The 24813-nt window shown below is 45.1% G+C and overlaps 1 protein-coding gene across 5 annotated transcripts in view; it reads right to left on the minus strand.

Moving 5' to 3' along the window:
• CORO2A (coronin 2A) overlaps positions 1-24813 on the minus strand; it is a 65937-nt gene that overhangs the window by 18141 nt on the left and 22983 nt on the right. For 4 of the 5 annotated variants that reach the window (XM_033084771.2, XM_033084768.2, XM_033084770.2 and 1 more), the window contains exons 2-4: positions 10355-10555; positions 5288-5404; positions 341-490 (exon numbers count right to left, since the gene is read on the minus strand). In XM_033084771.2, the coding sequence (XP_032940662.1) occupies positions 341-490; positions 5288-5404; positions 10355-10555 (468 nt within the window). Of the gene's footprint in view, positions 1-340; positions 491-5287; positions 5405-10354; positions 10556-13723; positions 15835-24813 lie in introns of those variants that run through there. The other variant, XM_033084773.2, reaches the window with a different exon arrangement.

The raw sequence follows: 24813 nt of genomic DNA on the forward strand, positions 1-24813 counted from the left end.
AAGAATGTCCAATATTTTAATTTCCTTTGCAGTCACATTTTATACATAAAAGTAGACAACAAAGCAGTGCAGATAAAAGCACTAGCACAAAGAAAAGTGAATGGCATTGCACGCTGTATCCAATCCAGTAAAGGAGAAAAATGCAGAGTAGACTGAAGTTCAACTGGAAAATTAGACAGTCCTTTTGAACTTACAGCAATATCCTTTCACCATTGGGTCACCAAGGAATTTCCCCCCCAAAAGAAAGCTTCCAAAGTCTTTAGTACCATCTTACAGCTTGAAATTAAAACAAAATTCAAAACACCCAGCCAAACACGGTATCCTAGGAGCACAGACCCACCTTGTAATCATAGCCAGAGCTGAAGAGAATATTGTCAGCAGTGGGATGCCATTCAATCAGACCAACTCTTCGAGCATGCCCGAGAAGTTCTTTCTTCGGTGTGGTAATGTTTCTTTTTAGCAACTGATAGGGGATGTCCCAGATTTTAACCTGAATGGCACAGGATGAGTCTTCATGAGATTCCTGAGAAGGACCTAATTTGGCATTTACCATTAGCTATTAAGTGCCCCTTCATAGTGAACAGGAATGCACCTGGCTTTTTTGAATGCCTGTCATTGTCATTTGTATCTTTATTTTTCTGTGGACCTGAAGACTCTTCTTTATATTCTATCTTAGTTAGTTAGTCCTACCAGGGTTCCTTTAAATTTGGCAATCCAACCCCTAGACCTGTCAGCACAATTATGAAAAGTTCCCAAGACAAAGAAGTAAACCACCGATCTTGCAGAACTTGCCTCTTAACAAACTTTGAGCAGAAGCCAGCAGATCTGAGTCCCAAAAGATACAATAATTCTATGATTCTATGATTGATCCAAGCTCAATCCTCTCCTGCTCTACTGGCACTCTTCATCCTGGTCCTGAGGATCCATTCATTGCCATCTGGCAGAAGAACTGAGAACTCCTCTGGCCAGGTGACAGCTGTAGAAATGTGTCTCACAGAAAGCTGGCCAGTGCTGAACGCTTTGCAAGTGACACAGCCATTTGTCAAAGTTCACAGAACAGCACACAGGTGGCCTCAGAGCACACACCCTGAGCAGAGACATGAGGCAGCACGGCACTGAAGCCACTCAGCACTGGGAGCGTGCTGTCTTGTAACAGGCCCACCTACAGCTCTGGATCCTTCTAGAAGGATGCTGCATGAAGACAAAAATTCTCTGTCCTCCTGTGGTGGAAGAAAACAATACAGGAAACTAGCAAGAGGGGCTGAACCTATGCGGGTATAAAAGGAGTCTTTCTCACACCAACCCTAGAAACACAAATATTTAGGATGCTAACAGATGATTGATCTTTTGGCTCCATGAAAATTATTATGCTCATGTCATAATTTTTCTAGTTCTTAGCCTGAAGCAAAAGCAAAACATTCTTTGGAACACAGTCTGTCGAAATCAGTCACAGCTGCCCAAGTCTCCTGCTGTTTGGCTGATGAGGTTGTCCTTTCTAAGACAAATAAGAAGTGGACCCATATTCTGGGACCTCCTGGAAAACATCATAAGCACTCTTCTCAGTGTTTATTCCAATGAGGAATCAAGCCCACAGAAATATGAAGGCTATAGAGACCAGCAGAATCCACACGAATTTCTGCAGCAGTTAGAGAAAACATCACACTTTACAATTAGACTGACTGATTCTTTACAGTTTCAACAGCTGTCACTAAAGGAATGGGGCTGAGAGACTAGAAAAGGGAAAAACAGGTTGTGTTCACAATGACAAGAACTGCCTAGAATGAACCATCCACTCTTTATGCTGTGAAATGGTTGGTGATAAAAGCAGATAAAAGCACCTCACTGGAATCTCAGGCTTCATTAAATGGCAGAAATTGCCAGTTCTTTAGTGTACAGAATAAGCAGGTGTTGGACTCAGGTCCGCAGGGCAAGCATGGACAATCCAAGCATAAACAAGTTGTCTACATTGCTACATCCTGAAGAAAGCCTGATAAAATGAAGTAAAGGGCAAAAGGTTGCCCCTCTAACCAGGGGGGAGCATATCTTCAACAAGTTGAACTCTTCATCCCTGATGATTTGCCACAAACAACAGAAGGGGTAACAGGATAAGCTCAAACTCTCAGCCCCTAGCCATTTGCATTGGCCTCAGTCCTAAGTCTGCCTGAAACAGCAGTGAGAACTGGAACTTGGTGTTCACAGAGAACTTAAAATCCTTCCCATGCCCAAAAGTACCATTCTACACAGCTCCAGCTATGCACCACAAAAGATAGCTGTAGTGCTGCCAGATGAAAAATTGTCTGCACCTGGTGGCTAACACAATGCCTATTCTTCAAAAACCACTGGCCTGTGGAACTGCACAATGCCCATTGTGTAAGAAGAACTGGAAAGCAACCAGCCCAGTTGTTGCAACTTTTACCACTTGATCAGACAGTCAAGTATGACTTTGGGAGTCACCAACCACCAGGGACAACCAAAGAGATCCCCAGGACTGAAGAACACATGTGTAAAAGGAAGAGTAAATATGTTACTGATTTGAGGGAAATTATTATTATATGCATGTTTGTTCAGGGAAGAATCAGTAACTATATATGTAAAATATAGTATCTAAACAGGAGTTTATTTTGTAGTCAGCATGCACAATATTTCAGAGGAGAAATGCATTCTGGCTGAATAAAGAATGTCTGCTTCTTAATGCTACATTAGTGTTTTTACACTAGAGTACAATAGAGTTTTTATTTTTACCAATTTTTGGTAGCCGTGGTACCACCAAGACAAGCTCCAGAAAGGCTGGTTAATGGTCAAGAAACCTCTGAGAAATGTGGGAGAAATGAAATTTCCATCATCTACTCAGAAACTTGCAGCCTTCCTCAAAGGGAGGCCCAGCCCAGTAAGCAATTAGATGCATCCTTGCTCAAGTCTTACTTGCATTAGTGGCTTGTTAATGCTCAGAAATAGAAGAGAACACAGGCTTTTAACAACAGACTGGGAGGAAGGCTTCTACTCTTTTGTCCAGCCCAGTGGAAGTGGTGGACACCTCTGTGAACCCAAAAAACCTTTTTCAATCTTCCATTAAAACAGAGGAAGTATTGCCATGAAGATGTCTCAACAGTATGTCCAATCTGAGCTCTCCAGAACAGGCCAGGTTAAAGCAAGATGCTGATCCCACAGAATGAGTCCAAAAGCAGACAAGAGATGAGGAGACAGCACAGCAAATCTGAGGAGAGCAGGAAAGAAAACAATCTGTTCAGTCTCTGGCTGCCCTTCAACTACACAGCATGAAGGCACAGAGAAGATGGAGCCAAACTCTTTGAAGGTACACAAGGAGAGCATCAAAGGCAAGGGATGTATATGGCAATAGGCAATGCCTGGAGATCAGAGGCATCCCATTTTTCCTGGAAGGACACTCAACACCTGGAAGAAGGACCTAGTGAGGCCACAGAATCTGTAGCCTTAGAGATCTTCCCAGCTCATTTGAACAAGGCCCAGAACAACCCAGTTCCCAAGTAGGGCTTGCAGGGAGTGACCTCCAAGGTCTAGGTACGAGGTATGAGGAAAGACAGTCACACCGATAAACACAGTCCACTGTCCTTGCTACTTAGCGAGCAGGGAGATGTCTCTACACCATGTCACAGTGCAGAGGACCCTAAGATACCATTTCCTGGTGCTAGGATGAGGATGAGAGAGTAGTAAAAAGTAAGTACAGTCACAAACAGACGGACTTCGTTGGACAACTTTTGTACGGAGACCAGTGACATGCTCCACGTTTCCATTCTTTAGTCTGAGGTGTGAAGTTTCTGGAGAAAATTGGAAAGGAGAGCTGGGGATAGAGCACCCAGTTTTGCACTCCCCAGGGCAAGAAAGATGCTGATAAACTTGTGAGCCCAGGGGAGGCCACCAGGATGATCAGGAGTCAGCAGTACTTTACCCTGTGAGTAGAAACTGAAGATGGGCTTGCTCAGCCTGGAGAAGAGACAGCTTCTGGGTAAATTAATAAAAGCCTTCAATACTTACAAGACTACTGAGAAAATAGAGCCAGGCTCATTTCTGCTTGAAATGCAGAATAGAAGGAGAGGATACAGCAGTCATTAACTACACTGGAAGGAGAAAAATTCCCCATGGAAGGAGTGAAGAACAGAACAGGTTGCCTAGAGAGGTGGCGAAAGAAAACACTCAACCTCCCTTTCAGCATAAATTCTTCTGTGATTCTGTAGCTGCAGTGGGATGTTTTGAAGACTGTGTTCATTTTTTATATGAGGCTCAAAAGAGTGATCAAGGCTGTGCCCTCTGCCACAAGGAAGCCATGCCATGCCATACTTCCTGAAACAGCATGAAAACTTGCCATACAGGTTGGAAAATAAAATATTTACCATCCGTTCAGAAACTGAAAGAAGCCTTAAAAAAAGTAAAAGCCAGAGGAGCATCCAAACAAGCAAAGACAAGTCACTAAACAGGAAAGACAATCTAAAAAGCGTATAATGAGTGGTTTTTTTGGCAGAACTAAAATGGCAGAGCATGTGAACCAAGCCAGGGCTGGAGAAAACACCAGCAGAAACCTCCCTGATGCTGTATGGCAGAGTGAGAATAAACCCAGTGAGATCTCTTATGGGATCTCTTACAGAAAACAGCATGGTAGTTAGACAGATGTCCTCACTAACAAAGATGTTAACATCACACTTTTTACAAGACCTTTTGAAAGTGACCTTCCAGGGAGTAGATATGAGCTAAATTGTCCCTTACAAACATGACTTGAATCTTTCAATTGCTATAGTGTCTGCATCTTAACCATACTAACTTCAGCCAAAGCACCCACTGCAGAGCTGTACGATGCATATTCCTCAGCACAACTGATACAGCATTGACTTTACAGAGCAACTGAGTGCAGGAACAAGCTTGAACTTGTTCTGTGGGGAATTAATCTGAAAGAGTTGGTCCAGATAATGCTGTGTTGAAGCTCTTATTCTGAAGTAAAGACAGAGTTTCAATGAGATTAAACTTGAATAGTTATTCCATTTTAAACTCATATTTTGTTTTTATCACAGAAACACACCAAGAAAAGGTACAAGCCCCCACAAAACAGATCTTCCTCACTACACTGATTTGGTACATCATCTGGAAAGCATCACACAGGTCTGAACTCAGGAGAAAGAATCTTACTCTTACCTGGCTTCTTAAATAAGTATATGCATGCTTTCATATCTCATCCATGAGCTACTAGTTTCTTTTAACTTCATTCTCCATAAATCACATTCGCCAGGTACTAACACAGAGTACAACATGGTAAACTTACTGTGGCATCTTCTGAACACGAAGCTATTACAAAGTCATTGAATGGGTTCCACTTGATGTCCAGAACATTTCCTTTGTGCCCACATACTTTGGGATAATGTGGGTCAAGTTTTCCTGTCTGGAAAAAAAAATATCATCAAACCTAAGGTGAGCCATGGAATTACAGGACATTTTCAAGGCAGCTCCAGAAAGAAATTTATTTCTGCTTGTTGTTCTCCAAATGCCCTGGGTGCTCTCTGTCAGGGCCTTTTGCTGTTCCTGATAGTCAAGTCTTGATGATACCATTGTAAAGAAAGGAAAGGCTGCCCAGGCATTCCTCAGTACACGCTGCTATGAAGAAATTTCTGTGCATGCCTACATGTGTATTAGAAGACAGTATTAGGTTCAGACACCAAAATGTAACTTGGAAGAGAAACATCTGTGAATTAGATTAATCTTCTATATTTTTTTAAGATCTCTTGATGGGGGACAAACAACAGCAAACTATCCTTCAAAAGACATTTCCTAAAATCAGCAAAAAAAAATTGTTTAGGTTTTGGGTTTAGCAAAAAGGTATTCGTGACACAAACAACGGATTACAAAGTTTTTCTTACAGCAGGCTATCCGTTTCTCTCTGATGGTGTTCAAATCCAGCCATTCACCAAAATGAATCAGCATTCTGGACTCTCAAAAAAACCACCACGTTTAGGCGGCATCTGCACTGGTACAAATCCTGCACCGAGTGCCCGATGGTGTATTGAGAGCCATGTGCCACCTGGGGGCTGTGTTGCATTGAATAAACCCACACTGCCGGCACGGTCTCTGCTACAGAGTCGGGTCTGAATATTCAAATTGCAGAAAGGGTGGTGGCGATTTTATTAACAAAGAAGCAACACTTGCTTCTCTCTGTAAGAAGCAGGAGAAGTATGGGGAGCTCCCTGAACCACCCCAGTCATCAGTTCAAGAGCAAAATTCAGTCACCTAAGAAGGGACATATGGTTGCAAGCTGGTGCTGCCGATCAGCTTCCTACCTAAAAGAATTGTAGACCAAAATGATAGTAAACATGTGCTCTCCTAGAAAGCAGACACTTCTGTGGATGTACTATCCCTACACCTGTCCACAGGTGGGAGAGCAGAGCTGAGGGGGATCACTGCTATCCCTAACCAGGCTGTGAATAGGATATCATTTTCCCAGTTTTTAAATGTTGGGGTTTTTTTTGCAATTTTGAATACAGAACAGGACACCAGTGTGTCACTATTCTGGCTTCACTGGAAAGTTTGTTGCATAAACTGGGACTAACCTGCTTTAAACTGAGCATCCAAAGGGCTTTGAAATGTAAAATACTGTGTTTTTTAAAACTACAGTCTAAAATAATTCCCTTTCATAACAGCAACAATGCAAAGAGATTTGGGGAGGCAGAAGAGAGATAAAAGGCCTTTAATAAGAAGCACTCCTCCACCCACAGTGTCCTTTTGTTGGCTTCAGCACTTGGTTTCAAGATGACAACTAAAAGGGGTGGACAGCTGGATTCACAGGGATCCCTTGATCCATAAGGGAACTCTGTCCCCCTCCCAGAGCTAGTTATGTGTCTGCTCTCCACTCCATTTTCAGAGACTCCTAGTCTGTCCTAAGCCCACTTTGCCTGACCCATCCTTCAAAGCTTCCCCAATAGGCTTTGAAAAAGGAGCCCCTCTGGCCACAAGTCTCACCTGCCCCACTGCAAGCCCTGGGACAGAGCAGGACTCTCCACACACTAACCCCCCAAGAGCCAGCAAACATGCGTGTGGCATAAAGCTAGAGCTGCTGGTCTCGCATGCACATCTGCACGTGGAAGTGAAGATCTTCACTGCTGGAGGAAATTTCATTCTACAGATCAAAAACTCTTTCAGTAACTAGATGTGTTGTCCTTCCATGAAGTGGTACCTGAGTTGCACAGTTGCCTGCAGAGCTTGAAAATGAGTAGTTTTTCAATCACTCCCTTCCTAAAATCCTAGCATTTCTGAAAAGCCTGGAGCTCACTGACAAAAATCACTTGTAGTAGAGCAATCTGTGAAAACTCTCACAGCAGATTTGTGCAGGGTAGATTACTGTGAGGGAGGTCAGCCCCACCTCTGCCCCCAAAGGGCACCACACATGTCAGCTATCTAAGGCCAGAGGAGTCGTCATCAGTTTCATTTTACAGCCCAGAGAGAAGGGAGGGGAGTTGGTGGCTACGAGGTTTGCACAGCCACAGATGTCCTCCTTTTCACACCTGGTGCTGACACATTGGAAGACTGGAGATTGCAGACTTGAGCACAAATTATCTCCCATCTCTTGGGACCCTGTTCTCCCTTTCCTTTTGCTGCAGAGGAAGAGACAGATGCGGTCTCAACAGAGTCTGGTCATCGGAGAAGGAAAACAGCAGAACTTATCTCTCAAAGGAAGGTCACAAAATTTCCCTCCCAGTCAAGATCTTTCCTTGGCATGCTGTGCATGCACTTCCCCAGCACATCTACACCAGGCCACACTGTGGGAAAGCAGTTGATCTCTCAGTTACAGTCACTGAGCTCATGTGTCCTGGAACTTGCAGGAATTACAGTCAGTCAGCCCCTTCCCTCTCTCTTGAGATGTGCTGCCCTTCCATCCAGCTGTTCTCAGTGGCACATATTCACCAGGACATCAGTGACACACCCTGCAACAGACCATTTCCAAAGTGGCAGCAAATATTCAACTAATTTCTTACAAGGTTGAATGCAACAGTCTGCTGAAGGGATGGTATCTAGGGCAAAGAACTCATTCTCAACATAACCTCCACTGTCCCCAGCCCTACCTCACCCCCAGGCTCTTGGAGGAAAAGACTGGTGTAGAAGGAAAGAAGTGGTATTTAATCAAGGAGAGATGAGAGAGCTTGGTGTCTGTGACTCAGCAGCAGAGGACTAGAACAAAAAAGCAAGGAGGTGCAGTCAAACAGAGCAAAGCTGAGGCTTCATTCAAGGACATCCTTAGACAGGCAGCCGCTCTAGTAGCAACACATGCAGAATGAACTGAAGAGAGGGACAAGAACAGCTCCCTGAACAGGTTGTTCATCTTCCTCAGCAAGTGCAGCCCTCCTTGTCCCAGCTACTATCTCTTGCTTTGACCAAATGTGTGACATCCTGGCTCTTGGGCTCTTGGGCTCTTCCTCCAATTTTGTCACACTTGGGACATGTCTGCTTCTGATGAATCCAGTTAAAATAACCAGTCAGCTGTCCATTATAAGAGGACAATACTGTCCCAGACACATCTCCAGAACAGGCTGCCTTTGATGCCCTGGCAGCCGAGGGCACAAGCCCAGTGTCCAGTACACTGTCTGCCATGGCTCACCTTCACAGGGAGAAATGGCAGTCCAAAAAATCAGAAGCACAAGTCAAAAGTTTCTGTCTTGCACCAGGTGGTGCCACTTTGGAAGTGTATCAAACAAAACAAAGCAGCTGGTATCTCAGGTCCTGACTCAGGGAATCCCTTCCTTTGGGTGGCTGAGGCTGCTTTACCTCCCAGCATGGGTCAGGAACTGGTATTCAGAGAATAGCTGTGTGAAGCACCTAATTTCCCTGATGCACAACCATAGGTTAACCCTCAAGGGACCAACTCCTCTCCATAGCTCTGTTTTGAAGCCGTTAATTCTTCCAAACTCATCAGCATTAAGAACACTGAGCCCCACATCTGAACTGCAGCACCATTTACATTTGCTTCTAACAGTCTGCTCCCTGGTCTCCAGAATCCCCTTCACCAAACAAATCAAGAAGAGTTGTTTCTTAAACTTCTCCTCCTCACAGCTTTATACATCTTGCACATTGGCCTTTTTTCCCAGACTGATTGAGACCTGACCCGCAAAGCCTCTCCTCACATGAAAGTACTTTTATATTTTCATTGACATACTTTAATTATCCTTTTCTGTATCTTTTTAGTTCTACCATGCCTTTGATTTCTGCATGCAGTATTTCAGAACTGGGTGGAGTATCTGAGCAGGTGTAAGACGGAAAAATTACTACAAAGAGTAGCCAAGCTGAGAAGAGGTGAGAAGACAGAAAAATTAATAGTAAGCAATGCAAGCACCTTCAGCCACTTTTGCCAGCACTCTGAGAGCTTGGTCCCACACCACATCCCAGAGTCAACAGCTGTTTGCCTACAGATGCAGTTCTGTGATAAAGACAAGTTGTTGAGCCTCAACAGACCATCACTGCGGGGGCAGAAGTGACTCAGTCAAGAAAAACAGGGTAGTGGTTAATTTTAGAAGGACAGTCTCTAAACAGCACCAGCATTGAAGGAATAAATTAACAAAGTCCAGAAGGGCCGGAAACTGTGTTAGGTTCTTCAAGCACAACCAGTTCACTTTCATCCTTAGCAAATATATATTGAAAAAGTGGCATTGCAATAACACCATCAATTAACTTTTAATTAAAGGCTGAACTTTTGCCTTTCATCTGTTCTGTCCTGATTCCAGAGAGATCATAATCTCATATTGAAGTTAATCCACATCAGTGCATGCCTAATTTTACTGAAGCAATAAACATCAGACGGCCAGCTTCTCCCTCTCATCAGATCCAAAGTCATCAAAACTCATACACACAGGATTTGTTTCTGAAAGGGAAGTCTTCACAGCATCAATGCTTGAAGTTTAAGAGCTTCATTGCCTGATAACTGTGTCTCCACTCTCTCACAAAGGAGACAGCAGAACAAAACATACCATATTCTCTTTTGGCCACAGCTGAATCCATGCCGCTAAAGCATCTTTCTGGTTTTGTCCTCTGTATCCACTAAATACTTTTCAATTTGCAGTTTCTCCCAGGAGACAAACATCTCAACAGCACATTATGCTGATTATACAAGAAGGGCAAATGAGTTGTAAAATGAAGCAAGGTGTTAAAAATCTGCAAGCAGCAACACAAGACATATAAATACACACATGCTGGGAGTCACCTGCTAGGGCAATTGGGGCCTCTTCCGACATTTTGCCATTTGGGCCACAGCATGAACTGAATACCCTCTGCCACCTAGCTCCCTAGAAAGCCTGTCCCTCCTGCAGCCCCTTGACACACTCTCGAAAGCCAGCTGGCCTTGGGGGCTCACCTGCTTGATGGGAATGACGAGGAAGGCGCCGCCGCCCGCGCACTCGGTCACCACGGCGATGAAGCTGGGGTTCACAGCGCAGAAGTGGTTGTCGTGGACGTTGCGGGTGATGGGCACGCAGTCGTAGCACTTATCCTTGCTGGCAGCCTTGCCGTACACGTGGCGGAACTTGGAGCTGCGGTACTGCGGGTGCCACGACATCTGCAGGGACAGAAACACAGCGCCCCAAGCCATAAGGACAGGCCATCCTCACAAGGTTCCCCTCCTCCCACCCTCCCACCTGGGCTGCTCACACCAAGCCTCAGCTGTTGGAGTCTGTAATCAAGGGTCTCCCTGAATTCTTCAGAGAGAAATCAGAATGCAGGGACTGAATTAAAACCTTTGGATGGATTGAAATATGTTAAGCCACTCACACATAAAGTTTTAGAATGTAAGTTGAAGTTTTAGAATGAGCTTTAAGTACTTTTAGTGAGTAAAAGGTCTCAGATGCCAGAGTAGAAGTGCAAGTTCTACTGAAGGTTGAAAATCATAGTCCTAGATATACTAATGTTTCTGTGGAGGCTCCAGGAACATAGTTTTAGACACAATAAAACTATAGGAAGAATACTGCTGACATTTTTCAGATAGAACACAATAGACCCTATGCGTAGTTAATGTGTAACCTGGTGTGCTAAGAAACTAGAACTCTAATAGGTTAGGAAGAAGTAGTGGTTCGAGTTTGTGTCTCTAGCTTGTTGGGAAGTATCTATACAAGAATCTATGCATTGGGGAGAGCACTTCACTTCTGCACTTTGCTTGCTTTGCCTTTTGCTTTTGTTCCTGCTCTCTCACCACCATCATCAGCACCTAAGAAGAAGATAGGAGCTGCCGCAGCAACATCAGCTTCCTGGGACCTTGACAGAAGCAGCTTCCGCTTCTATTTGGGACTCTATGCCAAAACTTAGCATGGACTTTAATGTCTGTGACTCTGTGCCCTTTGAGACTGATGTGCCTTTGCAATAAACAACTTTATAGCAACTATTAGCTGCTTGCTTTTTTAAAGAAAACAACCCGACAAATTGGTGCCCAGAGCACCAGATATTTAACCCCACACTCAGCCAACAAGTTGTAGATACAGTTTTCTCTGGTGTTCACCCTTTGCCATAACCCTGTTGCACATCTCTGATTGGGAGAGGAGAGTGTGGGGAAGAAATGCAGCTCTCAGCATCACCAGCCAGCTGAGCTGTGCATGTGCCAGCAGTCCCTGTCACTGGGGCAGGGCCACATGGCAGAAAGTTTAAGAGGAGATTAATTCTGGCATGATAGAGTTCAGAAAGCATGAAAAATACAACATCTTGGGTAAGGAAAGATGGTGAGTGAACAAGTCAGTCTAGATGCATGCTTTGTTTAGGCAGTTTAGGACCAAAAACTTACTCTACATGTTGCTCACGTGAACAGAAAAAAGAAGTTTGACAGATCATAGGAATGAATAGTTACAGTCACCTGTTGATATTTTTTTCCACAGACAATTATGTTCTGTGTGTCTGGTTTATAACTGCACTACAGCCCTCTGACCATTTTTAATGGTGTTTAAATGACACATAAAGTGTGCTAAACACAAGAATTCCTTCTCACACATGGCAGTGAGGCTTAATGGAACTGATGTAATGATTTCATAAAATCACAGAGTTACAGAGTCATAAAATGGTTTGGTTGGAAGGGACCTTGAAGACCATCTAATTCCAGCCTCCCTGAAATGGGGAGGGATACTTCCCCCTAGACGAGGTTGCTCAAAGCCTTATCCAAAGCAGCCTCAATCACTGTCAGGCATGGGGCATCCCCAGCTCTTCTGGGTATCCTGTTTCAGTATCTCACCACCCTCACAGTAAAGAAATTCTTCCTAATATCTAAGTTTCCCTTCTTTTAGTTTGTGTGCATTAGTCCTTGTCCTACCACTACTCTTCCTGATGAAGCATTATTCTCCACCTTCCCTGTAGAACCCTTCAGATATTGGAAGATTGCTGTGAGGTTTCCCCACTGCCTTCTCTTCTCCAGGCTGAGCAGACCCAACTTTCTCAGCCTGTCTTCATGGGGGAGGTGCTCCAGTCCTTTTAACAACTTCATATCCCTCCTCTGGACTCGCTCTAGCAATTCCACATAATTATTATGTTGAGGGCACCAAAACTGTACACACTGTTCCAGGTGGGGTCTCACAAGAGCAGAGGGATAGAATCTTGTCCTTCAACTGGCTATTTTTAAATAGGGAACTATAAGTGTTGGTCAGAAAAGGTAATTAAGACTATTAAATCCAGATCCCACGAGATTTAGAGAGCAAAAGGCATACAGTGAGTGTGGTGAGAAGATTCTACTGCCCAGATGAAAAGAAATGAAGATCGGGAAGGAAGATTAGGGGTGAAAGAGCACCTCACACAACAGCTGGGAATACAGGCAAATACTGGCAGAGGGTATGGTTCTGCCCCATACTGACCTCTTTAATGTGTATTTGGTGAACAGTATTATCAGTGATGCTGGATCAACCATACTCCAGTTAGACAAGAGAACACAACCAAGTAGCTTTTGAGCTACAGCAAGGCTTAGACAGCTCGCTCACACGGTTGAAGGGTGAAGAGAAGCATGCATGCACTCAATGGCAGGAAGCCAAGTGCATCATCACCTAACAAGCAGAGGTCTAAGCAATTCTAAACCAAAGTGTCCATGTTGCTGGCATGGTGTTGCATCCTCTTGGGATGACTATCAAAGGCTAAGAAACTAGGCAGTTAAACTGGAGCTTTACAAGCTCTCATCAATACAAAGATCCACAAAGTTCACATCCTGTGTCATACTGGAAGATTTGGACCATGAGCAGTACTATGACACAAGTTCTATCCTATTTCCTGCCTCCTCCCAATTCTACTGACAACTCAGAGCCAACCCCACCTTGGACAAATACACATGCCTCTAACAGTCCTGCCAGATCACCAGTTACTTCCATAGTCATCTTTCATAGTCATAGTCACCTGTGCCAAACAAAAATGAAGAAATGCAAGTCCTTTGAAAAGAAAGCAGCAGTCCTGAAAGCTGATCTTGGTAGAAGGGATGTACACAGGCAAAAAGCAAGCTGAGGTTATATGCAGTTGGGTAGCTCCCCAAACAGCCCCAGAGGTGCAGTGTTCTCAAACAGTTTCGTGCTCATTAGAGTTTTAGTGGTTAGGTTTACTCACACCAGGAGTGGGGGGAATCACTGCATTGTTCAGATGCAGCAGTGTGCAGCAGTTGCTTCTTATAGCAGGACTACTATCTTTCCAAAAGGAACTAAACTGCCTGGCTGCAAGGAAACTCTAGCCACACTGCTTTGAGTCGGGAGAAAGTGTGTGGTCTGAAGTTTCAGACCTTTTGGAGGTGTCATCAAGCACACAGGAGCAATTAATGAGAAAGTCAGGAGTCTTCATCTAGAGAAGTTCAGAAGGATCTCATCAACGCACACCAATATCTCAGAAGAGGTACTAGAAAAGACAGAATCAGACTCTCCTCAGCAGTGCCCAGCAACTGGACAAGAAGAAATGGGTACGAACTGAAACTCAGAAAACTCCATTTATATGCAATGAAACACTTTTTGTCTGGGAGGGTTGTCCAACACTGGCACAGCTTGCCCATAACACTATGGAGTCTCCATCCTTGGAGGTATGTCCTGGGCAACTTCTCTAACTGACCCTGCTTTGAGAAGAAGGGCTGGACTAGATGATCTCAAGGGATCACTTCCAACCTCAACTGTTCTGTAATCCTGTGATTTTAGGGCCTCTGGATCTCAGCCATGTGTATCTTGTACTGCCCTAAAAATGCCACTGCCAACAGACCAAGATGCACACCCATACAGGCAGACTTTCAACCCAATAAACCTCAAGTGTGCCTTGCAGGCTCAGCTTTCTCACCTGCTCCTCTGGTAGGAAGTGATTACAACAAATTTCTTCCTCATTCACAAAAACTGCTATTTGGACAGGCAACCACTTTCAAAAAAGTGCAAAGAGCAACTGGTATAAGAAATGGAGGGCAGCGGGGAGAGAGTGATGGAAAAATATACCAATATTTTTTCAGTAAGACAGGATTGCTTTTACATAGCAAAAACTGGTAGTATTATCTCCAAATAATTAAAAGGCATATTTGTGCATTTTATGTCTGAAAATTAAATGTTTTGCACGGTCCCTTAACAATATGCTTTCCCTGAATGCTTTTTGGACTAACAGCATTAGCTTTCTACCTGCACTGGAGGGCTGGCCCCAGTGTAGAGGGTCTCTCCTTGCACAGCCATGTTTGAGCTGTGTGAGCCTGTATGGGCAGAGCCCAAGGACCTGAAAATCCGGAGTGTACAGCACTGGGTAAGGCCTGAAGCCAGAGCTGGGGGATTCTCTGGTCACCCCACTGCTCATGGGACAGCAAGACACCAGGGTGCCCACAGCAGGGTCATGCAGATCACCCATGCACACTGGGCAGCACACGCGGACGGCACATTTTGAGAGGCTGCTGGAACTGAGATCTGGGTCCTCACTCTGGTCAAAGAGGCAGAAACCTCCCTCACTTACTGCTCAGGCACCAGCACACAGACTGATCCTGAACTGACAAAAGGATAGAAGTGGCTGATGAAGGGATGGATCACTGACCCTCTGCCAGGGTAGCGCAGAGCATTTTTTATGCTTTTTTTTTTTTTTAAGACAGAGCTCAGAAGTTGGGTCTGAAATTATGAGATAAAAAAAGCAAAGCCATAGCAAATCTCAGACTGGTGCTCAGAACAGGTGAGAATTTTCTTTCTGGCACCTGAAAGGGTGCCTAGAAAACCACTGAGGTATTTTGAAACCCTCAAGCACAGACTGCTCACATCTTTGGTGCTTACCAAACATGACCATCAAAATGACTGTGTGACCACCAGACAACATGCTGGTAAAGACTGAGACTCCAGTTCTATCACTTGTCTTCAGGAATACAATGCAGTAGCACTGAAGGGACTTTGCTCTGCTTTAGCTCTCACTCTTTTACGTGGTTGTTTATAAAAAGTTAGTTTTTTGTGACTCACCTGGAAAACAGTGTCATATTTACTACTCCTGAGGAAATGTCAGACCAAGCAAACAGGCATATTGCCTGCACAACTGACTGAACACGTGCTTCAACACAGGCCAGCAAGTTCCCAGTTCTGCTATTGCATCCCACTTATCCCAGGATTACAGATTGGCCTGCACCATTGTATTGGTTTTGCATGGCCCGGTTTTGGTAACAAGGGGCTAGAGGGGTGGCCTCTTTAAGAAGCTGCTGGAAGTTTCTTCCATGCCCACCAGAGCCAATTCCTGATGGCTCCAAAGACAGATGTGCTGCTGGCCAAGGCTGGGCCAATTGAAAATGGTGGTAACGCCTCTGTGATAATAGATTTAAGAATTCAAAACAAAAAGGGCTTGTGCAGTTGTAAGTGCAGAACATGTGAGAAGAACAACTCAGCAGACATCAAGTTCAGTGGAGAAGGAGGGGCAGGAGCTGCTCCAGCCGCTGGAGCTGAGATTCCCCTGGAGCCTATGGTGCAGCTCACGGTGAAGCAGCTGTGCCCCTGCAGCACATGGGGATCCATGGGGGATGCAGAGATCCACCCACAGCCCATGGGGATCCATGGGGGATGCACAGATCCACGCACAGGCCATGGGGATCCATGGGGGATGCAGAGATCCATCCACAGCCCAAGGAGCTGCCCCATGCTGGAGCAGGTGGATGCCTGGAGGAGTCTGTGACCCTGGGGGCGACCCATGGAGAGAGGGGCCCTGCTGCCAGGCTGGAGCAGCCTTTCCTTGGAGGACTGCACCCCATGGAAGAGTGATCCACACCACAGCAGTTTCAGAGGGGCTGGTACCCATGATATGGAGCCATGTCAGAGAAGCCCATGGAGATCTGTCTCCCGTAGGAGGGACTGCAGGGTGCAGCAGGAGAACAACTCCTCTCCCTGAGCAGTGGGAACAGCCTTGTGTGGTGAACTGACCATAACCCCCATTCCCTGTCTCCTTGCACTGCTGGGGAAGGAGGGAGAGGTGTAGGGAAGGTATTCTTAAGGATTTATTTTACTTCTCATTATCCTGCTTTGATTTTGTTAGTAATAAATTCACTTTGTATCTCTAAATTGAGCCTGTTTTGCCCATGACCTTATGTGATGAATGACCACTCCCCATTCCTTAATCTCAGCCCAGCAACTCTTCATTAAATTTTCTTTCCTCTGTCCAACTGCAGAGAGGAGTGAGTGAGCAGCTTTGGTGGGTGCTTGGCATCTAGCCCAGGTTAACGCACTACAACCATGCATGACATTTGTGAATTCTGGATGAATTTATCTTGGTCCTGGACAACAAAACCACGTGGAAAATGTTGGAGGAAACCCAGACATATGGTAGCTTAATCCAGATAAAACTGAGAGTATTCTCTAGTCTGGCGCCACAGTATTTTGTGAAAGACTCACAGCAGCAGAGTCAGCACCAACAGTGTAAAAACTCAAAACTTTGTCAACACTTTATTCTCCTGTTTCTCATCTTTGATATCTTTAGTGGTTTTGATATGCCTGGTAGTGCTGGGAGCAGACCAGGAAATTATTCTCCTTACATCCTGGGGAAGGCCTGAAAGAAGATTGATGGGCACCTTATCTCCTACAAATACCAGTTTTTGGGTGCGGCTCCACACACTGCTAGGAAGGACACGGTCATGGACTGCTTGTGGTCTGGCACCTTCAGCCCCATCCACAAGCTCATTTCTCTTACTCTGAGCAGAAAATTAATGTGGGGGGAGGATGGGAATTATGAAAACACAAGCAAACAAACAAGCAAAAGACCACAACAACAACCAATCACAAAACCCATCCTGTACCAAAATCCAGAACAAGGCACTTGAGCAGAATCAGATCATAAAAAGTATCTGATGTGGGTTAAAAAGAGCACAAATGACAGGGGTCACATCACATCTGGAAGGAGGGAAATTGGAGTGTTTTGGCAGCAATGAGATCTCACTGCTCTCCCAGGGAACCACAGCCAGGCAGTGTGACAGTGTCACCCCAGGAAAGAAGCAGCTATGAAGCAGAGCTCATTCCCCTGTGAACAGACATCCACATCTCCAGCTGTGATGGCACCAGAAGACTTGGGAGCCAGGACTTCCATGCATCCCGCTGCTGATTGCCAGGAAGGTGACTCATTTTCTACTTCCTAGGTGCAGGACTATCAGGTACCAACCCCCACCTGCCAAACGAACCCCAAGGGCTCAGCATTGTGATTCTTTCAGAGCCGAGAACGTCTGTTGCCACCCATTCTGGTTCAACAATGAGCTTAGTGTTGGTGACAGTTCTTCACTGACTTTATACAAGGGGAAAGGCTGAACAACCCCACCATTTACCAACAAGGATGTTCTCCATGTATTTTCTTTCCTTTCAGTCATATTCCCTATCCTGAAAATACAAGCAAGAAAGGAGGTAGACTGGCTTTGTGCTGAAGTACCAAGTCATGGCATGAGCTGTCTGTATTTCCAGGAGAGAAGTGATATGTAACAAGTGTGCAGACAAGAGGATGCTGTATACTGCATGCTCATGCTCCACTCCACTGGCAAGCACTGGGATTTCTGTTCAGCTTGGGCTTCAGTCACCAGCAACATGAACACTAGACAGCAGACTTCAGCTCTGGGCACTGCTCTTGAGGACGTGCCAGAGAGTTAGAGTTCAGGACAGAGCTGTATGGATCAGTGATCAGAGGTGAGAGATCTGCTAAGAAATCCTGAAAACATTGGGGTGGAGATGAAGGATGGAAGGCATGACAGTAGGCTTCAAACACAGAACAAGTCGGTACAAGGAGGATATAAATCATTTGCTTTCAAAGTCTAGGGGAGACAAGAGAGTGTGTTTTAACTGCATCAAAGAAGTTTCCAATTAGGCAGCAGCAAAACTTTTATCAGTCATAGGAGTGGGAGAGAGAATGGCATTAATCTCTCCTGGCATTTCCCAGGCAGATTCAATAAAAGCCTAGCAATGACAACAGAGCTACAGCTGCTCCTGATTTGGACAGAAAACAGACTCACAGAGATGGAAGAGAAATCAGATAATAATTTTAATTTCATATGCAATAAGTCTGCTATGTCCGGAGTGTGGCAGAGCTGTACTCCCACTCATCCTGGCTGCACTAACCCACTCAGAAGTGCACACGGTATCCCCATTTCAAGCAATTTTCAGTTGCAGTGCTTAATGCCAAAATTTCCATTTTTAACATCCAGGGACAAAGCAGCTGAATCAGATACAGCTACTTGAGAACAATCTGCTTCATTATGGTACCCAGAGCTGAGTTGCAATTAAAGCTGTTCAGCTATGGCCATGATTCCAACCATTAACTGGCCAGACTAGCTCCTTCCAAATATATCACTCTTCAGGGTTACTATTAAGAGTGGTATAATGGTAGACAAAAGCCAAAAGTTCAATTTCAGTTTGTTTGTTTGTTTGATACAGAGTTTGAGCTGAAACCATTTTCACTGCATTGTAAAAACAAGTAGGCCCTATTTCCTCGAGATTAATCTCAGCAACTCTGTGAGACTGCAAAAAGGACTTGCAGAGGGACAAGACCACCCCATCCAGATACAGAGCTGAAGATACTGGTGAGCAAAAGGGATGGCACTTTCAAAAGCAGAGTTCACCATAAAGGAGAGAAATAGATACAGAAAATGGTACAAAAACACTGCCTGGAATGCTCACAGGAGATTAACAAGTCCAGTGGGCACAAGAAATTTCTGCTCTCCACAAGGCCATGTGCAGCTCCTTCAGGAAGGTGTCTGAGGTGTCTGGCACCAGAAAGTTATTCAAGCTAACCAGGCTGGAAATCACCTTCCTTTTGCAGAGAGCTGTTCTCGGTGCCCACAGCTGCCCCGGCCCATCCCAACACCCATCTCCTGCGGGACCTGGCTCCAGACATGAACTACAACCTCTGCACCTCTTGCACAGCAGGGTCCTGGAAACCCCCCGTATGCTTCCACCCAACACTCATCCATCAAGGCTCAAGTCCTTGACCCCCTCCTGACTCCCTCAAGCCAACCCTTGTCACCGTGTCACTGATTCAAGGCTGTGAAGGGAGAAGGCTCACAACTGACTCCAGTGACACAAACAGGCATTCTACTCCCATCACCTGTAAGATATTCAAAACTGTTTTTACCACGCCTGTGCAAGCATCACACTAGTCTCTCACAAGACTGTATTACAGTCTTGGCACAGACGCAGGGCACATAAAGGTTGTGTGGATTGAAGAAGCAGCACTCAGTTAAGCCAATGCAGTATTTTTAGTCCAAATAATGATTTGTGAATTCTAACAGAAAGCTCTCCAGCTCTGTCTGTCTTCAGATAAGCAATAGAGGGACAGACTGCCTTTGCTGCTCTGAATCATATGGGCCATTTCACCCTTGTAGGTGCCTTGCAACTCAGAATATTCTGTGAAATATGTGAAACACTATTGCAGCGATCAAAGAACAGACAGAGTTCTTCAGGAGACCGCAACTGGCACAGCATCTCCTGAAGAGACAAACCTGTACCCTTTCCGCATCCAAACCCACAATGATATGCTCACACTCCTCAGAACACCTGGGCTCAGAGCCTTCCAGTTCATAGTGCACAATGGTTCCATTGCACAGATCCATCATGTGCATGGTACATGCCCCATACCGAACAATTGTTTTCTGTTCTCTTGTGCTGCACACCTCTGAGCAGAGTGGAAACACGTGCCAATGAATGCTGGCAATGAATAATAATGGTTATTTTGCTTCACGCTCCCCCAGCTTTGTGCAAGAAGTCTCCCTTCTCCTCGAGACCTGTTCTCCACATGGCCTGTGTTGAATTCCTGCATGAAAGCTGCCCTGGCATAGGGCACCGCAGGCTGAAATCCAGCCAAACCTCTGGAGACCTAGTCCCAGTGCACTCCTGGGGAAAGCACATAACATGACAGGCTACAAAAAAAATGTTTAAGTGCTGTTTTCCACTGTGCATAGGCAGGTTTCTAAACTCTGGCTATACCTCTTACTTGCCACTCTGAAAAGCACTTCAGATGTTCAAGTGATCTAGCCTGAGAAGTTGGACTCTCTTTCTCCTGTGTCCTTACTACCAGGGAATCATGAGAATTTAAAGTTCTGAAAGACTTTTCAGAGGTCTCAATCCCTTGAAAGTTAGAGGTAATTTGAAAAGCAGAGAGACCAACGGAGAAACAAAATACACTCTGTCCTCATTCCTTCTCTTGTATGCAGGGTCAAAAGAGACAAAAACAGGAGAAAAGAAGGAATGCAAATGCTAGTAAGGGGGATTTTGAAAGTTACAATGAGCATTTCAATCTCAAATGCCATTAAAACTTCATTTCCTTTTTTACCTTCTCCTTTGGAATGCTAAACTTGCATTACATTGGTAATGCCTCTTCCCTTTCAGCCTAATCATTTTTAAGTGATGTTTCTATGGCCAGAAAAACCCATAGAGGCAGCTTTGCAAGTCTTTTGAGAGAACTGTTTGCCAGCATCCAAGGAGAAGCCACAAGAGATTCAAACTTCCAGCCTCATGCAAAAAAAGCAGACAGAAAGTAGCAAAAGGATATACAGATAGAAAACTCCTGAGAAGACACACATCCTCTTCTCAGTCCTATACCACCAGCCCATGAAATAAAATCTTTACCTGCACTCAGCTCCAAGTAATAAAATCAAACAGAAGTAAGAATCACTGTCATTCCTGGAATCTGCCTAGATCCATTATTTTCTCTGGTCACTTCTCTCTTCATTCTTGAAATCATCCATCAGTTTTATCCATCTTATCCTTCTCCTGTTCTGCTAAAATCTCTCCTGTCCTCCCCTTTCCTTCCACACTACTTACTCTCTCAAAATTCATTCCTCCCCATCCAAAAATGAATAAGGTAACTCAGTGCCAAAAGGTAAGAAGAGTCACTCTGGGACACTCAAAAAGCCCGTTCAGCTGTCTTGTCTCTGCCAATGACAATCAGACAATGCTCACATCCAGATGACAAGAAAAAGATGTACATCAAGTCAGTTTCACTACTGCTTCACACTGAACACCAATGTGTATTGGAAATAGGGGATACACACCCATTCCCAGTACTCCAGGACTTGTAGAAAGCAAAAAGTTAAACGCATCATTTTAAATAAGGTGATTAATATATCGTGAAATACTGCTGGTTTTCTGCCTGAGAGCACTGGAAACTTCATGACATGGCTCCTTACGGAGTAAGCTGCACAAGAAAAGTACTTCCCCTCTCGTCACTCTGCTGTTCCCACACCAGATTTACGTTGAAGCAGGAAGACATGTGCTACTTGCTCCCAAACCAAGCTTCTGCATTCTTCACACAGGCATAGGGTCCTGGTTTTGGCGTCTCTCTGCTTTAAGCAGACTATTGTCCCCTCTCCTGATTAGAGAGGGGTGATTCTTCTGCATCTTGCTTCCTGATGAATCTCAGCAGAGGAACATCTGCTAAACAGCAGGCTGCTCCAAAACTTTCTGCTCTTAGCTAGCCAGCACAGCTCTGATCAGGGAAGCAGTGCAATGCAGTACATACCTCACACCAGCAAGGTTAACATGTCTAACACGTCCTGCAGAAGAGATCTGTCACCTGTATGGGACACACCAGCAAGACTCACACACAAGCACCTTCACTGGGATATGGCTGTTTTTAGCAGCTAACTAATCTACTAAGACAACGAAGTCCCAGGTTCACACAGTTGGGACAGTTCTGGCAAACACAAATACATCACATAATTGTATTTACTCTGAATAATGCTATTAATGCTTCCTTCACAGGGCAAAGGTCTCTCTCCCCAGGACCTGGTACTGCAACCCTGCCCCTGCAGTTAAGCAAGAGCATTCATAGATACAGGCATTGAAAAACACAGTGTGCAAAGGTACTTCTCATTTCCAGACAGCTTTAAAACCTTCAACCTCACACTGCTCCAAGTGCATTCCCCACCCTTTCTTCTTGCCTTATGCAGAGAAAGGGCTGCTGGCTGCAACCCTGATAGGAGCACAGTGATCTCAATGCAAGCAAGCAATGAGAAAGGTGTCTGTTTGTTGTGCTAGTCTGCAGGTGCCACTTTTTAGTACAAGCAATCAGTGCAATTTCCCATCCCAGCTATCATGGAAATGAAAGGGCTTCATTAGAAACAGCAGACTGTTCACTCTTGCTAAATCAAATATTGTAGTAAGGTGCGGTATTCTTCCAGTAGTATGCACTCATCCCAGAAAGGTTTTGGAAGTCAGTACAGACTTGTGTGAACACAAACCAGGCTCAGATGTGAGCAGTCAGCCCACTGGAGAACAATCCAGTCAACATTTGTTATCCCTACACCAATAGTAATCCCAGGTGATTTAACAGACCTCATCCTGGTCCCATTCTCCTTTTTTCCCTTTCACCTGAAGCAGCAGTAAGGGACAGCTTTATCACACATATAAGTTAACTTTCTGGCTAGGAGGAAGTCCTCAGTGATGTACCAGTATGGCTGCAGCTTTTTCCAGCTGTCCCTTGCAGATTCCCACAAGGGAGACTTCCTCACCCCCCTGGTGCCCTGCACCACCTTCCTTTAGGCTGACCTACCCTCACAGACTTCTGCCCACGCTCTCCATGTATGACCTGGAGAACCAGCAGAGCAGGGAGTACTTTCAGGAGCATCTGCCTCTTGCTTCCAGAGAGGACTCGCCAGCAGCCAGAGGGAAGCCAATGGGACTGTACTTGTGACTCTTAATCACAGAGTTACTAATTACATGGGTGTACTCCAAAATACCAAGTCCTATGCACCACCAGGCAGGTGGGGAAGCAGACCGTGGTTTGCAGCCTGGAAAGAAACCAGAGAAGACCCCTCAAGATACCAAGGGAATTACTGCACTGCCAGGCTGGTAGGAGAGAGGTGGAGGCTTTGACAAAACATCCTTTTGCTTCATTGCTCTGAGACAGCCCTCATCACAATCTACTAGCAGCTCTTGCTTCGCCATGAAGAAGGTCTTCATCATAAAGGCAAATGCTCCTCTCTCCTGCTCAGTGACAACTTGTTTATAACAAGATCTTCCCATGAGAATGTACATCAACAAATCAAGGCCAAGCCCTCAATACAGCCATGCAAACTTTGTGCTGAAAGGGTCATGCTGTCCCCTCTCATTTTAAGCATTCCTTTTCTTGTGTTGTGAAAGCTTTTGGATCAGGCTGTGTGAAATACACTGCTGTCCCTATGGAGAAAATATTGCTAAGAACAGAGCTTGGAGACAAGCATGTAACAAATTATCTGTTCCAACACCTGGCAATAGTACTCCGTGGACCACCTTCCCGTCTTCTGGTACTGAGGAAGGCGCTCACTGGTGCACTAGGAAGGTGCACGTGTGACAACAGACGTCCAGCTTTTCAGCTCATTTCTTAATGAAAATGTGAAACTTAACTGTGACTCTGTTGTGTCTTTGGAAGTAGTTCCAAGCACAAATGAGGGAGCAGCACAGATGCTGGAAAGGCTGAGGCACTGAATACCTTCTTCACATCAGTCTTTACTGCTTGGATCACATCAGTCTTTACTGCCTGGAGCCCTGAGAGATCCAGAAAATCCAAAGCAATGAAGACAGAGGAACATCAGGTCAGGGAACATTTAAGCAGACTGGATATGGACAAGTGCCTGACGGAATGGACCCACAGGAGCTGAGGAAGCTGGCCCTTGTTGTTGCAAGGTCATTCCTGATTTTCTTGGAAAGCTCATGGCAATGGGGTCCCTGAGGACTGGAAGAATGTAAGTGTTACCCTTACCTTCAAAAGAGCAAGACAGAGGATCTGGAGAACCACAGGCTGTTCAGCCTGAGCTTGATCAGAGAGTTAAATGTAAAAAGGAACTTTTGGACTCAGGATGGTCACACACTCTGCCTGTCTCAGACGTGGGCTGCTGAGAGAGACTGTGGAGTCTGAGAGACACCCAAAACCCAGCTAGACCCTGGACCTGCTCTGAGATGGCAGCTGGACTTGGTGAACTCCAGAGGCACGTCCACCTTCAGCCACGCTGTGACCCTGTGAAACCTGCACTGACCTCTTGGGTGAGGATCCTGAACAGGTACAGTGAACTTAGACCAGAACTTTCTGTGTGCATTCAGTGGAAAGAAGAAGGTAGATATCCCTGTTACAGAACACTGCCTGCCAGGGACTCATGATGAGCCATGCTAAGGGGAAGGAAAACAAGCAGCAACTCAAACAGATGACGTAAACCAACAAAAATAGCTGGACCAAAGTGTAAACTCTCTCATTCAAGACCAGCTAGATGAGAAACAGGCAGGTGAGAAAGTTTTCTGAAGAAGATGGGAAAAGGAAGATGGCATCAAAGTAGTGAAAAGTGGAACTTGGAAGACACGCAGATAAAAGTGAGAAAGATGGGGAGCCAGCCCAGCTTTTGTAAACCCCTGCCAGGCTTCACAAGCCAAACTGCATTTACAAAACCCAAAA

The sequence above is a fragment of the Catharus ustulatus genome, chromosome Z (genome assembly GCF_009819885.2).
Source record: "Catharus ustulatus isolate bCatUst1 chromosome Z, bCatUst1.pri.v2, whole genome shotgun sequence".
Lineage (NCBI taxonomy): Eukaryota > Metazoa > Chordata > Aves > Passeriformes > Turdidae > Catharus > Catharus ustulatus.